The sequence below is a fragment of the Mastomys coucha genome, unplaced genomic scaffold (assembly GCF_008632895.1).
Source record: "Mastomys coucha isolate ucsf_1 unplaced genomic scaffold, UCSF_Mcou_1 pScaffold15, whole genome shotgun sequence".
Classification (NCBI taxonomy): domain Eukaryota; kingdom Metazoa; phylum Chordata; class Mammalia; order Rodentia; family Muridae; genus Mastomys; species Mastomys coucha.
In genome coordinates this window covers 156,945,117-156,961,543 of record NW_022196897.1, presented here as the reverse complement: position 1 = coordinate 156,961,543, position 16,427 = coordinate 156,945,117, and the positions used below count along the sequence as shown (strand labels likewise).

The following is a 16,427-nucleotide window of genomic DNA, read 5'->3' as shown; positions in this document are numbered from 1 at the left end:
AAAGCCTCATGTCTCAAACACGTGGTCATCATATTTATTTTTAAGACCCTGCAAACGTGTGAACTACTAGCATTCTGTCACCATTCTGAACGTCAGCTGTGAGAGCAAATGCATCGATGAAGAAGCGGGTGAGGGATGGCACAGTGGGGAGGAGCTGGTGAGGAGCACTGGCTGCTCTTGCAGAGGCACTGAGTTCTGTTCTCAGCTTCCCAGTTGGGTGGTTCACAACCTGCTCCATGGGTTCTGATGCCCTCTTCTGGACTCCATTAGTAACTGCACTCATGGGTACATACACACACACACACACACACACACACACACACACACACACACACTAAATATAATGATAATGATGTTTCTGAGAGCCACTGCAGAGCTTTACAGAAGTCAGGAAGTCTTGGCCCCAGCTTCTGGAGCCACTCTTAGCAAATCTCTACGAACTGTGCCAGTTTCTGCCTCGCACTTTTCCTTGACTTTGAAATTTGAACTCCTAGCCTTCTGTTACCCTATCATCCTGAAACCTAGTAGAGTCTTCATGGTATGTGTGTGAAAGAGAAGTAAGAAGCGCTTAAAATAGCTCTCACATTCTCTGTCGGAATTCAAATCAGATGCCCGCATATATCTCAGATTGAACCTTGAAGCAGATAAAATGAGAACCTTTATTTTTGAATTCATATGCCTGGCGCTAATGTGAAATCAAAATTACAGATTCTCTGAAACATATGACCTTAACACACAGGAAGCTGACCCATTTGTTGAGTTAATATTGGTGCAATAGACCAATAAAATTTTTTTCATCTTATATTATTTAACTTCATCTAAAAAAAAAATCTCTGGAAATTAAACTTCAATATTAAAGGCCAACAGAATATCCAATCTCCCTTTCACACACTTGATCCTGTGTGTGACTGTCTCGCTAAAATGAATTTAACTTCAGAAATGTATTTCCATATGATGAAAGAACTTCTTTAAACCAAATGGCCAATCTCCTTAAAAGTCAACCCAGCATCCTAGGGGATGCTTGCATCTAAATCCTTAATCTATATCAAAACATCTTCCGGTCAGCGTACTTCTGTAACTCCATCTCTCTAGTGAGATACTAAAGTTTCACCCTGAAAGTCAGAGACATCCAGTGCACCCAGAGTTATGAAGAGAAAAAGAACAATTCAAATTTTCTCATCTCAGTGGCTGGGTTGCTGTCCAGAGGAAATGGGATTAAATCGATTGGACACAGCATCTTCCTTTTCTTGGGCTCTCAGTAAGACTGAATCCCTTGTTATGAAGGTTCATCCACAGGTATTGTTATGAATATTCATCCACAGGTACTGGTGGGGAAAGCTGTGACCAGGCTCTTAATGACAACCGAGAGGTCCGGGCGCCACACGTGAAAGCCTCACCTTTTGTTCCTTTTGGGGCTTTCTTCCTCAAAAGGAAAGGCCTTTGATACTGATAATTTTCCCTGTACAAGTCAGTGTAACAAACTCATTCAAGAACACTCCTCATTTGAGTAGATGAATGCTTGCCTTGTGGGGCTGACTGTGGGGGGAGGTGCTTGCTCATGAACCCGATGGCCTCGGTTTGATCCCTGGAATGCACAGGGTGGAAGGAGAGAAGCATCTCTCAGGCATTGTCCTCCGGCACCACAGGCACACCATGACACACATGTGTGCACACACACGCAAACACGATGAATGATTCCTTAATAAAGATAAATCTGGAAAAGAGGCGGATGTGTTTGAACAGCGCGGTAAACAAAATGAGCCTTTTTATTTCCATTTTTATGAGAATTACAGAACTGTTAGCTGGCTTGTTAACTGATTGATCTCAGGTTTGGAGGCCATTGGGGCTGGACTCTTCCTTATGACCAGTAAATTCGAAGACAAAGCCTAATTGCAGGTCTGTGCTCAGTCAGAAGAAAGGGCCGGAGAGTAGAGCTGTGAGCTCTGAACCGCTTAGGCAGCCATTAACAGCTATCTAAATCTCCTCAGATTACCAGCTCGCTGGGGCTTTCAGGAGGAACAGAGAGAGACCACCATTTACCTCCCCTAAGAGTCAATCAAATGAACCTGCCAATCATCTGCACAGGAAACTCCTCCTGGAGGAACACTATCTGGAGACTTCAGAGAGAGTAGGAAGCCTCCTTAGCCTCCTTAGCATGCAGGTTGGCACAAGCCTACCTGGCCATTGTCTACTCTCAGCCCCTGAGAGCCTCCACTCTCCCCTGTGAGGTCTCTACCCACCCTCTGCTCCACTCCCCTCTGCGGTCCTTTGACAAAGGGCAGAAGGACTGAATAGCCATGGGGATTCCAGAGTGACAGAGCCACTTCAGTTGTGAGAACACTCTGTCAGATGCAGGGGGAAGCCACAGACCTTCATAAGGCCGGATCCTGAAGCCCGGAATGCTCCCAACACCTCTGCGGGAGCCCGAGCGGGAGCCCGAGTGGGAGCAGAGCTGAGCCTCATTGGCAGCATCTCGGTTACTCACCAGGCTGTGGATGATCGATCTTAGGAAGCAGACAGGCGTGCGAGGCACACTCTGGGGAACGGTCCAGGGCAAGTGCCTTGGAAGGAGTTGGCTGCATGAGACAGTTGTCAGACACTCTCTACTGAGGTCTCCAAAGATCCTGGGCTTCACTCACAACTATGATTGCATCTGACTGGAGTTGTCACGAATGGAGGGAGTGGATGTCCTGGAGGCACCCTGTGATACATACCCCGTAGGTCAGGGCGAGTCATGGTCAATCTTTGCAGTTAGGCAATGGGCTCTGCGATACCAGCCTCATGGAAAACTTAAATATTTCCAGGTGATAATAACAGTAACAGAATCAACCTTTTCCAACTGGAATATGAGAGAGAGCATGGGTAAAACCATGGAGTGGTTGGTCCTTCTGAAAGCCCGTGCTGGACACTAAGAGGCAAATGACAAAACCAAGCGCTAGAGAGAATTCTTCAGTCCATGTATCCCCCACTCACTCCTTGCTTCAACAATTAGCTAGTGAGGGACTACCTGGGAATAAAGAAGTTAGCGCCAGGCCTGCTGAGCCCCTGTGGAGCTCCCAGCTTAGTGAAGCTAAAATCATCAAAACATATCATTTAAGCCATCCATCAATGTTATACAGACACGGCGCAGGCAGCATCATGCAACAGAGCTCTGTACAGTGGTGGAAATATGTTCTATACGCGGTGCTGGTATGGTTGCCAGAGATGAGCTTCTGTGGCCATTTATAACTTCAAATGGTTCATGCGCCAAAGGAGTTTTTAAGATACTTTTTAAAAGAGAGATTGAGTGTGTGTGTGTGTGTGTGTGTGTGTGTGTGTGTGTGTGTGCATGTGTGTGTGTGTGTGTGTGTGTGTAGGGGGTGCCTATGTGAGATGTGAGTTTTAGGTGCTCCATATGTATGCAAGCACCTAAGAGGGCGGAAGAAGGAGTTGGCTCACCAGGAGTTGGAGTTTCAGGTGGCTGTGAGCCATTCAGTGGGGAAGCTAGGCACTGCACCTGGGCACCTGGGTCCTCTGCAGAAATAAGCAACCTTAACTGTGAAATATCTACATGTGAGTGGCTATGCCCGCAGAGGTGGTGGGTGGTGGCAGGGACACCATCACAGCCCAAGGTCGTGCCAGCTGGGATCATGAGGATGAGAGTTAGAGAAAGCAAGAACGGAGAGAAGAGGTTGGTAGCCAAAGGAAATGAAGGGAAGTAAGGCAGAGAAGACCATTTGTTCTCCGCGCGGGACTTTTCCCCACGGATGTTGGGAATGCATGGTGACACTGGGCAGGTGAGGCCACAGCGTCTGTCTGTCCACACAGGGTCTTGACGGCATGTGTAAGGGGAAAGAATTGGGAGTTTTAAGTAAAGATGAGAGAGGTTTGGTTTAACTTAAAGGATCAATTTGGCAAAATCAGACTAGACTTCCAGAGAGATGGACGGGACCAAAGAATGGTTAAATATGAGTGTGTGTGTGTGTGTGTGTGTGTGTGTGTGTGTGTGTGTGTGTTGTGGGAGAAGCACACCCTGAGCCACAGCCTAATATTAGTAAGGACTAATTAGTAAGGACTCATTAGGAATGACCATCAGGTCATTCCTAGGTACAGAGTCCCAGTACAGGAACTGGTAGAACTTCAGTTCTATTCATACAATTTGTAAATGTGCTTGGCTTTCTAAGAGCAGCTTCCTGATCACCACTCATCTTCACATGCCCAAACATACCACCTTTCATGGTTTAAAATGGGAAAAAACAGGAAGTAGCTGAAGATTTTGATCATTGGTGAAGTTAAAGAACTGTGTGAAAGCAGGCTGACAAAACCGCTCAGGTCGGGGGTAAAAGTGCTTGCAGCACAAGCTTAAAGAGCAGAGTTCAATTCCCGGAGCCTGCCCATGTGCAGTGTAAGGGACAACCTGACAGCAGAAAATGTCCTCTGACCATCACCCATCACAGGCATGACATGGCTCGTGCACACCTGTGCATGTGCGTATGTACACACACACAGACATACACACACACCAAAAATGAAGAAACCATAACATAGCCAAATAAATGAATGTTGACACCCACAACCTTTTGAAGAGTGCTCCAGTATAAGTTAAACAGAAAGGAGAATTATGTAAATACTATATAAGAGTGATAGGAGTGTACTTATATACATAAAATAAATAAATAAATCTTTAAAGAGTAATAGGAGCATACTCTGTGTAGAACGAACTTTAAGAACACGCTTCTGTGTTCATCTGTGAACAAAAATCGCTGCACAAGAGTTTGCTGAGTCCAATGTCCTGGGAGTTGCACAAAGTGGGGGAAATGGAAAAGATTAGCTACACAAGCATAACACTGCACTGTAACGTGTCTCCACTCTTCCCCGTACAAAGAACAGAGTCCCCCCCCCCACACACACACACACCTTCGCCTTTCTGACCTTATTTTCTTACTTTTTCTCTTTTATGCCTCAGAATCCATTTCTCCCACATTGTAATATACGGTCACTTAATGAATTCAAAATAAACAATAAACCAAGAGTTGGCACCTCTTATTTGGGGTTGAACAAAAGTCATAACTATTTTAGAGAAAAATCCCAAGATTTCTGTGCTACTTTGCATACGTCATGATACAGAGACATCCATACGGGCAAAACACATGTGCACATAAAATAAATAAATGAATAGTTAAGGAGATAAATAAAAGTCAATGAGTGGGGCTGGCGTGATGGCTCAGCAGTTAAGAGCATTGACTGCTCTTCTGAAGGTCTCAGGTTCAAATCCCAGCAACCACATGGAGGCTTACAACCATCCATAATGAGATCTGACGGACCTCTTCTGGCACATTTGAATACAGCCACAGTGTGCTCATATACATAAAATAAATAGATCTTAAAAAAAAAAAAGGTCAATGAGTATTCATTGAGTACCTACTGTGAGCCAGGCCCTGTACTAAGATAGACCTTTCTTCGGGTGAGAAGTACATTGTTATGCTTATTTTTGTAACTAAAGAGGCTAAATCAGACAGAAATTACATGATTTATTTCAGTAAACAGCCAAGTTGAGATTCAAAGTAAGAATTCGATTATCAAATATTGCCATCGTGAAAATAAAACCATGCATCCCATGAAGACGTGTAATAAAAACACGCTGCTCCCAGTAGGCCTTCTTAATTGTAGACATTATTTTAAAGTTTATACTGAAAGATAAAGAAATTAAAGTAGCTAACTATTTTTGACAAAAGAGCAACTTAGCATACTGTATGGCTGCCACTCAGACATGCATAGACATCCTGAGATGCGTTTGCATGTCCACAGAACAGTGGGCAGAGCAGACTACTGAGCAATTGGACCCGATTAAGTGCCCAGTGGAGAAGACAGGATTTCAGCAGATGGTCCTACAGCAACTGGACATCCATATATAAAAATGAACCTTGCCCTGCATTTCACTGAACTGTAAAATTTGCCCTATGAAAGACCATCCTACGGGCTGGCCATATGGCTCATTGCATATGGAGGTACTTTCTGTCAGGCCTAATGGCCTGATCTATCCTGGGATCCACAGGATGGAAGAGGAGAACTGACTCCTGCAAGTTTACTCTGACCTCCATATGTTCACACACAGACACAACAGAGAAACAGGCACACACACACAAACACACATACACAAAGATATACATACAGATACAGATACACCAAAGATACACATACACAGACACACACTGAGTCACCAACACAGATACACACAAAGATATACACAGAGAGACACATACACACACAGACACGCATATAGACACACAGCCACACACCCACAGATGCACACACACAGACACACAAACCCACACACACATAGACACACAGACACACACCCACAGATAAACACATACAGACACACAGACAAACAGACACACAGACAAACACACACACACATAGACACACAGACAGATACACACAGACACACAGATACACACACAGAGATACACACACAGAGAGATAGAGACACACACAGACACACAGACAAACACACACACATACGCACACAGACACACACAGAGAGATATATACATAGACACACACAACAGAGAGACACCCAGACACACCCACACAGAGAGATACACACACACACACACACACACACACACACACACACTCTTAAGATAAGCAATACAAGGCTCTGGTGATTAAAAAGCAGCTCTGTAGACCGTGAGAAGCTGCGAACCACATATCTGAAAAGACATCTGTATCTAGAATGGATGAAGATCTCTCCAAACTTGATGGTGAGAAGACAAGCCAGGCATGTACTTGCATGTGTACGTGAGTGGCAAAGAAGAACAAGACTAGAAGGTCAACAGTACTCTCCCTCAGAGAAATGCATGTGGAAGCCACACACAATGCCTCCATACACCCACAAGGATGACCAGAAGTAAACTATCAACTCCTGGAGGAGCTGCAGAGAAATCGGGTCACTCAGACACTGTTAGTGTGAGTGTAAAAATAGCAAGACTGCTTGGTGCTTGGAGAAAACTTAGAATAGCCTAGGAGATTTGTGTGTGTGTGTGTGTGTGTGTGTGTGTGTGTGTGTGTGAATATGTGTCTATGTGTCTCTCTGGAGGTGTGTGTCTGTGTGTGTGTGTCTGTGTGTGTCTGTGTATGGATATGTGACTGTGTATCTCTCTGGGGGTGTATATGTCTGTGTGTGTATGTGTGTGAATATGTGTCTGTGTGTCTCTCTGGAGGTGTGCATGTCTGTATGTGTGTGTGTGTGTGTGTGCGTGTGTGTGTGTATGTGTGTGTGTGTATTTCTAGAGAGGTCTAACTGGCTAAAGGAAGCCAGCATCTTCCAACTGGAGACCCAAAGGTAAAGCCATTTGCCTGGCTGCCTGCATCATTCTTCTTTCACACATGGGGACCTGGCTGCCTGCATCATTCTTCCTCCACACATGGAGATGTGGCTACTGCTTCTGTCTCTAGTTACTGCCACAGACAACTCCTGCTTCTCTGGCCTTCCAACTTGGATTGAATACCAGTATGTCTCCAGGGATCTCCAGACCCCCAACATAGGCCTGGAATTGCTAAGCCATGCAGCACTGTGTACTGAGCAAGCTACCAGGTTCTCTGTTCTCAGCACACAGACTTTCCATGGCTGGAAGTATAGCCCCTAAGAAGTAAGCCAGCTTAATGATGCTTCACACACACACACACACACACACACACCACTTATATATAAACATGCACTCATTCTATTTTATTCTGCTCTAAAGAACACTGCCTAATAGTTTCAAGCCACTAGACCTACAAGTACTGCCTAGCCAAGCAATGGCACTCCTGAGTACCTCAAGTTATGAAAACTTACACAAAACCCTGCACACAGAAGTTACATCATCCCTCTCTAACAACCCAGTCTGGACAGGGCCCAGATATCCTTCAACAAGCAAAGGCTATAAAGGACCTATGACCCATCCTGGGTCACCAGAGAACACCCACCACCCAGCATCCGCCAGCACCCTGAGAAACCTGGATGACTCCCCAGAGAATGACTGTGAGTAAAACCAGGCCCATCCCCAAAGATTCCACGTGGTTTCACTTACAGACATTCTGCAAGGGACAGAATTCTATAACTGGAGAACACAGTAGTGGTGTCAAGCATTTGTGAGCATGGGGAAATAAGGGACAGCTAGGAAGGACACCGCCATTGGCCTGGAGCTTCATCACAGAGTGAGCTTCCAGAACTCTTCCTACCTGCACCCCCCCCACCTCACCCCCAGAACTCTGGGGTTACATGCATGAGGCTTTTTTTGTGTGGGTTTTGGGAATTCACATGTAGGTCTTTCCTTTTGCAAACAAGGTCCTCTACCAAATATGTTATTTCCCCAGCCCTCCCCACCCCATCTTCATGGGAGCCTACAATTACATAGAAATAAAAATTTGCACGGAAAACAAATGAGATCATGATTCTTTTGGAAATGGTCTGGCATCAGCAGGAAGGTTCATAGGTGTGACATGTCACCACAAAGAAGTCTGCCAAATCCTACCCCCTAAGGCTGGCTGAGAGCTCTGTGCCCCCCAGCTCAACACAGACCTAGCCAAAGGCGAAGAACTCTAGTAAAGTAGGAAGGCCCACAAATGCTCCCCAAATCAGCTTCCAAATCCGTATCCAAACACCACCCGGCTGCACATTAGAAGGACGCTATTTTAGTTCCTGCATTCAAATACATCTGGTGGCATTTCAGAATTCACAACTTCATTTTGAATCTCACAAGGATGGGGGCGGAAGGGAGGCCACCCCATCTTTTCCTAGCCTAGACTCTCTGAAGGTTTGGTCTTCTTCCAGCTGGAACCGAACTTCTCGAGTAAGAGGAGGCGCACGCACAGCCTCCTGCGTCCCACAAGTGTGGGGAAAGGAGCTGTCTCCGGCCATCTTCGCCCATCCTAGACGACTTGTGCACTCACAGCAGCTGACCTTTGACCCCTGAGAAGGTCTAAATGACCAGTTTAATTTGATGACAGTTTTTTTTTTAAGTCAGACTGCCGGTTTACTAAGGATTTGACTGAGCTGTCCTGTTTTCTGTGGTTTGCATAGAGCGCAACACTAAGAAACACTCCCTGGATGTTTGACAGATAAGGAAGTAAGGACCACAGGTGCATCTCACATGGAAAGCAAATTCTTAAGGTGCCAAACGTAAGTGACTCCTCACCAAAACTGCCCAGGCTGCCTAAAAATACACATTGCCAGTTGCCTAATGAACATAATTTAAAAGCCACACTGGCAGATGTTGGGACATCATCATCGTATCAGTAATTTGGTTTACGTCTCCATACAAAGCCATTAAATTGGCCGTTCATTGCTAAATCAATCTGGGTGATCATAATTAAAAGCAGAATACGTGCACAATCAATCATATCCTCCGTGAGCACTGACGTATCAGCTGGAACGTTATTCTTGGTGTGGAGGTCACGTCCGTGAAGTTGAGTTGGATGGAGCCGGGACACTCAAGGATTTTCACCACACCACGTGCCGAGGATCTACGTGGACATTCATTTCACTACTGACAAACGAAAATCACCCAGAGCCCCTCTGTTCTGTAAGGAGCGCAAACAGTACTTCAGGTGTCTGACTGGACATTGCATCTGTGTATGAGCTTGCCTCGGTCCCCTCAAGAATGGCATAAGATGGCCCTTGTCTGTCTGGATGACTTCCGTAGGGTGTTCCTTCCTTCTCAAGTATTATAGCTTGGGTATGAAACTTCTCCCATGGGCTCATCAGTGAGAACATATGCCCCAGCTTGGAGCATCCTTTGGGGAAGTGGTGCTGTCACTCGGGGTGACCTCTGGTGGCTGTAGGCCAGCTCCACTTCCTGACGGAGTTCCTTGCCCCCTGAAGCCGTATCTGTGGGATCCTGCTACTCCAGGCTGCTACACCCCAGCTACCATGCCCCCCTCGTCACAGTGGGCTGTAGCCTCCGACCAGTGAGCCAGAAGATACCCTGACTCCACTAAGCGGCTTCGATTTGGTCACGGTGACGAGAAAGGCATCAAATATACCTGGGCCCTGTAGCAAATGAATCAAAATCTAAAAACTTCAATGGAATGGGAAATCCACAATGGGATACTGCGCCAAGTGGGACAGGTAAATGAAGTCGAGAGGGGATGCTCCTCCCTAAACGCTGTCCATTCCTTGTCTGCTTTTCAAGACAACTAAATTAAGAGAAAAATCTCCTGGACCAGCGGGTTCATTTAAAGTGGTGTTCCAGGGAGATGTGCATCCTCTTTGGAGGCATTATAGGCTTTTATGCAGATTCTGTGGAAAGTCTTATAATGGCGGATACTCGCTCTGTCCCTAACATCGGTGGCCAATGGTATTTGTGTTTGCCCATAAATTATCCTTTGGACATTAAGTGTGCTTTTCTAACTAAGCAGCAATTGCTTTGAGTTAGCACAGTAAAGGCTGCGAAAACAATAACCAGGCAAGTACAGCCATCTCTACCCGCAGTAATTGTAGGACCGAGAACAGAGCAGTAATAAATATTAATTGGATTTTTCTCTGTGCTAAGCATTGTGTTGAGCCCCTTATGATGATCATGTATTATGTGGATATCAAGAGTCTCTCTGCTCCTATAGGATAATCGGGCTGGTAAATATTTTAACACTCACACCAAGTCATAGTCATCATGCTGGGATTTTTTTTTAATGCACCCTTGTATCAGAGGCAATGGTGGTAGAAACCTTCTTCCATCCACTGATTCTGCGGGTCTTCATTGGGTGTCTACTCTGGACACAGCTGTAGTGAGAGGAGAGAGGACTCCCATGGGTATCTCATGTTCCCTGGCGGGGCTGGGGGTGTACAAGTAAGAAACAAAAATGCAGTCTAAAATGTATAGGGTGGTAAGAAAAAAAAACATCTAGGGATACAGAAGCTGGAAGGAAAAACCAAGGAGGTTTGGAAAGGTCTCACTGAGAAGGTGGGAGCTGAGCCGAGCAGAGGAGTGAAGCTGCGTGAGCCAGTAGAAGAAGCAGGAGCAGACATGGGCCAGCGGGTCAGTGGAGGACCCAGCAATGTAGGAGATGGTGCTGAATAAGAACGGATGAAGATGTAAGCCAGTGAGGGAAGTTACTCCAAACCTACAAAGCAGAAAGAACGGGGCATTCACCAGAGTGGTACCAGTAAATGATTAGAGGACAGGAGATGGTCAGATTCTAGATAGAGCTCAAAGACTGAACTCACACGACATTTTGATGGAATGGCCATAGTGGTATGAGGCGGGTGCTGGGGGGGGGGGTAGATACGATGCCAGTTTTGCTTGGTTTCTGGCTTAGGATTGATTTTTCCAGAGCAACCAAAATGCTGTCTAATGGCTAGGATGAAGATACTGCTAGAAATAGCCAGCATGGGTAAGTCCATCAAGGCTGCACATGCATTGAGCTTGAGATGTCAATCGTAGGCTCTTAGCTGGAGGGGTGGGCAGATGGAGAACTGGCCAGAGGGGAACTCAAGTGGTCCATGCCGATAAGCTGTTAGATTAGAGCAAAGAAGGGTTATTTAAACACCAAGTCATTGAGGAACAATAAGGAAAATGGGTCTAAATTTAAGCTCTGAGAGTTGCATTGTGGATCAGTCAGGATAATTATAGATAGAAAATTCTCCTCATTGCAAAGAAAGAAACCAAACAAAGATCCAAGTGTAATCCATCTAAATAGCACACTTAGCGGGCTAATGACGCAGACACCGCCTCGTCCACTCATCTGAGAAATCTCCAGTGTCTTTTGAGAATTAGATAATTATAGATAGCTGCTCCCCTCCTCCCCATAACTCTCCAAATAGAAACATCAACATTCCTGAACAAATATTGTACCCAGGGCAGGGCCTGAGACCTGGAGGAGCCAGTGTGGACAAACGACACAGAGACATCTCAATTAAATGAGTTGAATTTCATTTGGCTTTCTGAGGTTCAAAGCAAGGAGTCAGTTTACACCGACTTTGATTGCTTAGGGCAAAGATTCGGACTTTCACTGAAGGTGACCTATCTGTGGCCCATCTGAATAGAGGGGTTCCTAGTTTACTTCCTGTCTAATGACAAATCACCTAACCATAGCTTCCCACCTTAGTTATAAAACTATATTATTAAATATATATTTGTATGCGAACCTTTTGTAAGAACTTCATTCAAAGGAAAGAAAGACCTAAAGCAAGATACATATGTCTGCCTCAAAAAAAAAATAACTTCACTAAGTGAGGGTAAAGATACTTTCCCTGATTTAAACATTTAAACCACCACACACATGCATCAAAGCACAACTTGGTACCATAAGTCTGGACACCCTTCACGTTCTGATATGTTTACTGAGGTAAATTTAAATTTAAATAGTAACAATGATAAAATCTGCCTTTGGACACATACAGACACAAGGCAAGAACATCACAACCCTGAGAACATCGCCACCCTTAGCTCATCTTTGATCATGTTAGAGATAAAACCGAGGTGAGAATCAATACTCTGCCCTCTCTCTGCATGTGCACAGATATTATCTTATTTAATGTCACAAGAACATCTTCAAATAGCATGCACTGTATAGATCCTGGAAAAGTCAAACCCACAGAAGGTCAAAAGTCATCGGCCTAATAAGTCCCACAGGCAGAGTCCGTTCCTAGGTTTTCCAAAGCTGGGGACCATCTTTGACACAGCAGCTGCTTACCACGAAATTCAGTTTACTTGTTTAATTATAAATACTCCCAGACGTGGCTCTCCTCCACAGACGCTTGTCTGGATTCCGTTAATAAAGCCATTGTCATATCACTTACCAGTTGCAAGGCCATCCCTTACTCTGTGTGGCCCCTGGGTGTGTCACATACACTCTCAGTCTGCTGAATCTGCCAGAGCCACTGCCTTAGCGCTCCTGGACTCACACCGTGCCCAGAATATATGTGTTCCATGCTATATACAGCCTAGATTAACACCAGACATTCCTGACCTCGGACACTGGGTCCTTATGATCACTTCTCATAAATCCTCCACCTTTGCAAGTCTTCTAACAGGACGATGGAACTGGCCTTCTTTATAAATTGTAACACAAGGACATCTTAACAGACTGATCTACTGGTAGAACAAGGTTAACAAATAAGTCCAGTCTTATATGGTTGTAAACTGATTTTTCTATCTGTGTGGAATTACCATAATTGAATGAATATTCTTGTGTATATTTAGGTAAACACAGACAAAATGACTACATGTTGAGAAACTGGACTATCCAAAATTCTGTAAATATGAAACAAGCGCAAACTAGACTGTTCCCCCCCCATTTGCCTTTAATGTCTATCCAAAATTTGTTGGGATCCACACAAGACTATATTGTGTCAATTATAATAATATAGAAAAAAAACTTGAAAGTGATGTTAACCAGTTTTTTCTATAAATCAGCCTTGTCAGGATTTGGCATCAACTCTGATCTTCATGAATAATTCATATTCAGTGCATTAATAATGTATGTCCTCTTCCTGTTGGAATGCTCTCTAGCCCAGAATGAATGTCTAGACCCAATCCCTTCCATTGACATGATGGAGTAAATGCAAGATTAGAATGTGACTTTCTAACACTCTCTTTAAAACTGTAATACGGGGTCGCCACAAGATAATAAAAAATGTGACACTCAGGATTTCTTCCTCATCACGCGGAAGTCACTGGGTTGAGGACCCAGGGAGACTCAAAGAAACTGTAGTGAATCTAGGAAAGTTGGTTAGTTTTGTTACGGTTCTTCTTCTCTTTGTTTACAACTTCACTGTTGGAGGAAGCAAGGAGAGAAATAGGCCGAAGGAACCAGGCAAGAGTTTTATAACAACCAGGCTGTTTCTCCCAGCACACACTCCTCTCTAGCGACAGTTACTACTGAGAAATTTCTTTGATTCCCAGTCAAATTAAAGGCACATTAAAATAAAAACCAGAGACTATACAAAAAACTGGTAGCAGATACAACGGATTTGTGGACAAAGATACCCATTGGATCACTCAGCCTAAGGGAGACATTGACATTCTCACCAACACTAGCTTTCCTTGCTAAACTTTAATCTCAGCCCTGCCTCACCACCACCACCATCACCACCCCTCCTCGCCCCCAGCCTCTGGCAAACACAAACCAACAAAAACAGCAGCGGTATTAGACACATGGCGAGAATTTATGAGGTAGCCTGAAATACACACATATTCATATACATATATATGTATACATACTCCAATATGCTTCCCTCCCTAAAGATTGTACTGTCACTTAAAAAGAGAGACAGGATGGTTCTCTCCTAAAGTGGCCCCAACAAGAGACAAGCAAATCAGTCTTAAGAAGGGAGCCACTGGGATTCATTCATTCTTTCTTTCTTTCGGCTCATATTCCAGGAGCTCCACGCAGGCACCATACTCCACACGAAATGATCGTCCAGTGGATGTCAGAAGCTAGAGTCTAAACAAGAGAAACCCACTGCCCAGGCTCAAGAGTAGGGGAGTTCTCGATCTGGGCTTCTACCAGGGAGTTGGCCTGGCCTGAGGCCAGCTCTCTCCACCTCTGCTAACACCTGAGCCGCAGAGCAAAGTCCCTGGGGCCGGATAGTCACTGACCTTGATCCCCACTCAAGAGTATCTGCCCTGTGTCCTGGCCTCCATCCATCCCCTGGAAAAGTTAAGTTGGCGCGAGTCGGGATGCCGGCCGGGGACATCCGGCAGGCTCAGCACCACGCCATGCTTTCCAGATTCAGCACCCATGGCTACCGGGAAATATTTATTCCGAGTCAATGGGCTCCGGTAGCCACCGCTAGAAAGTCAAGCCATCCGAGAGATAAAGATAGCACCATGACATACTGGATGCTGGCTTTAGCGCCGCAGCCGCGGTAGCCTGGGATGTGGGCTGCGAGAGCCACCAAGCAAATCTCCGGTGCCAGGAACCGGGATGCTGGCCGCAGACGCAGACCCTGAAGTCGCGAACAAGGATCACGGAAAAGATGATACGTACCCCTAGGCGTCTGCTCCGGATCCTCACGTACCCCTGCTTCACTATGTCATTAAAATTGGAAGCCATCCCAGACAGACAGTGACCCTGCTGCCCCCAGCGTGCGCTCGGCACCCTGAGTGGCTTCGAGGAGGGATGTGGGGAGGGTCAGGACAGAGACTGAGGGAGTGAAAGTTGACAAGGTGATGCGGTAAAACCAGGCGTCAGAAGGCGCACATCGCTTTCCCTGTCTCCCCAAAGCCTGAAAGTGGGCGGCCCGCCGGCGCCCAGCAGCCACTTTGGGGGAGAGCGGCGGGGAGGCGAGACTGGAGCGCGGCGTCAGCTGACTGGGCGGCAGCCAGCCAGGAGGAGGAGCCGCTCCAGCCCCCAAGGAGGAGGAGGAGGAGGAGAAGGACCAGAACGGAGGAGCAAAGAGAGGAAGGAGGAAGCAGATATGGACCAGAAGGAGGAGCACTCTGGTCCCCTCCCCCAGCATCCGCCCACCTGGCCCCCAGCCGCCCTGATCCCACCTCCTCTCCCCAGGGGCGGCTGCTTGTCCCTGCGCATAGCAGACATCCACGAAGCTCCAGCTCCTGCCTGTCTTTTAGAAAGAAGGACAACGGACTCTTTTTTTTTTTAAACAACTGTGTGCCCCAACCCATCCCTTCAGCCCCATCTTTTTCACATAAGAGCTAATTAAGGTTGTGTATGTGTCCAGGGAGACTGAGCTGCTGGGTTTACCTGTGACCTCTACATATAAAGACAGAGCCATCTCCATGGCTTATGCTCAGCTCTTCCATGAGGACTCGCTGCTGTATCAATTGTCCCTTTTCTGGTTTGAGCCTGTCTTCCCAATAAGACTGTAAGTTTCCCCAGAGCTAATTCTTGGCCTGTCGCTGCTTTGTCCTCAACCCTCCCACCTCCGCTCTGTAAAGATGATCAATAGATCTTAGGACTTTGTCAAGGTGGCAACTTGTACTGGGCAGGGCTCTGTCCTTTGTATGCATTGACTCGGTTTCAGCTCACCCACACCCATTGAGGTGTGCACTCTTTGTGTAATTACCAGGCTCCCAAGTAAACCTCCATAACCTGACAAGATAGCTGCCCCTGGCAAACATTGTGCTCCACCTTCCTTAAGCAAACTTAAGTTGATCACCACGGATACTCTCTGAACATCATCTTTCCCGGCTTTGCTACTGGTAGAGCGATGGTGATTTTAGCATTTAGGTTTTACAGAACCCGAAGCTGAGAAGAGACAGTCCCTGGGGACTAGCCCACCATCCCACAGCTGGCCAGCACAGGGCCAGGACAAAGGGATGAGGATTCTGAAGGGACGATGTAGAGCTGATGTCATAAGCACAAGGTTGTTTCTTAATCTCCAAAGTAGATCTTAGTCTTCCTTTACTCAAAAGCTAGACCATTCTTGGTCATCAGAGGTGACCCCAGTCAGAGCTAATGAGCTGGGCGACCTTCAATGAGAGTCACAGAGAAAG

At 46.0% G+C, this 16,427-nt stretch overlaps 1 protein-coding gene across 1 annotated transcript in view; it reads right to left on the bottom strand.

The window, feature by feature from the left end:
• The window catches only part of Dok5 (docking protein 5), a 153,451-nt gene extending 138,106 nt beyond the window's left edge, over positions 1-15,345 (bottom strand). The window contains exon 1 of the mRNA XM_031372879.1: positions 14,959-15,345. Within this exon, the coding sequence (XP_031228739.1) occupies positions 14,959-15,024 (66 nt within the window). The 5' untranslated portion in view covers positions 15,025-15,345. The remainder of the gene's footprint in view (positions 1-14,958) is intronic.
• Between the last annotated feature and the right edge of the window lie 1,082 nt (positions 15,346-16,427).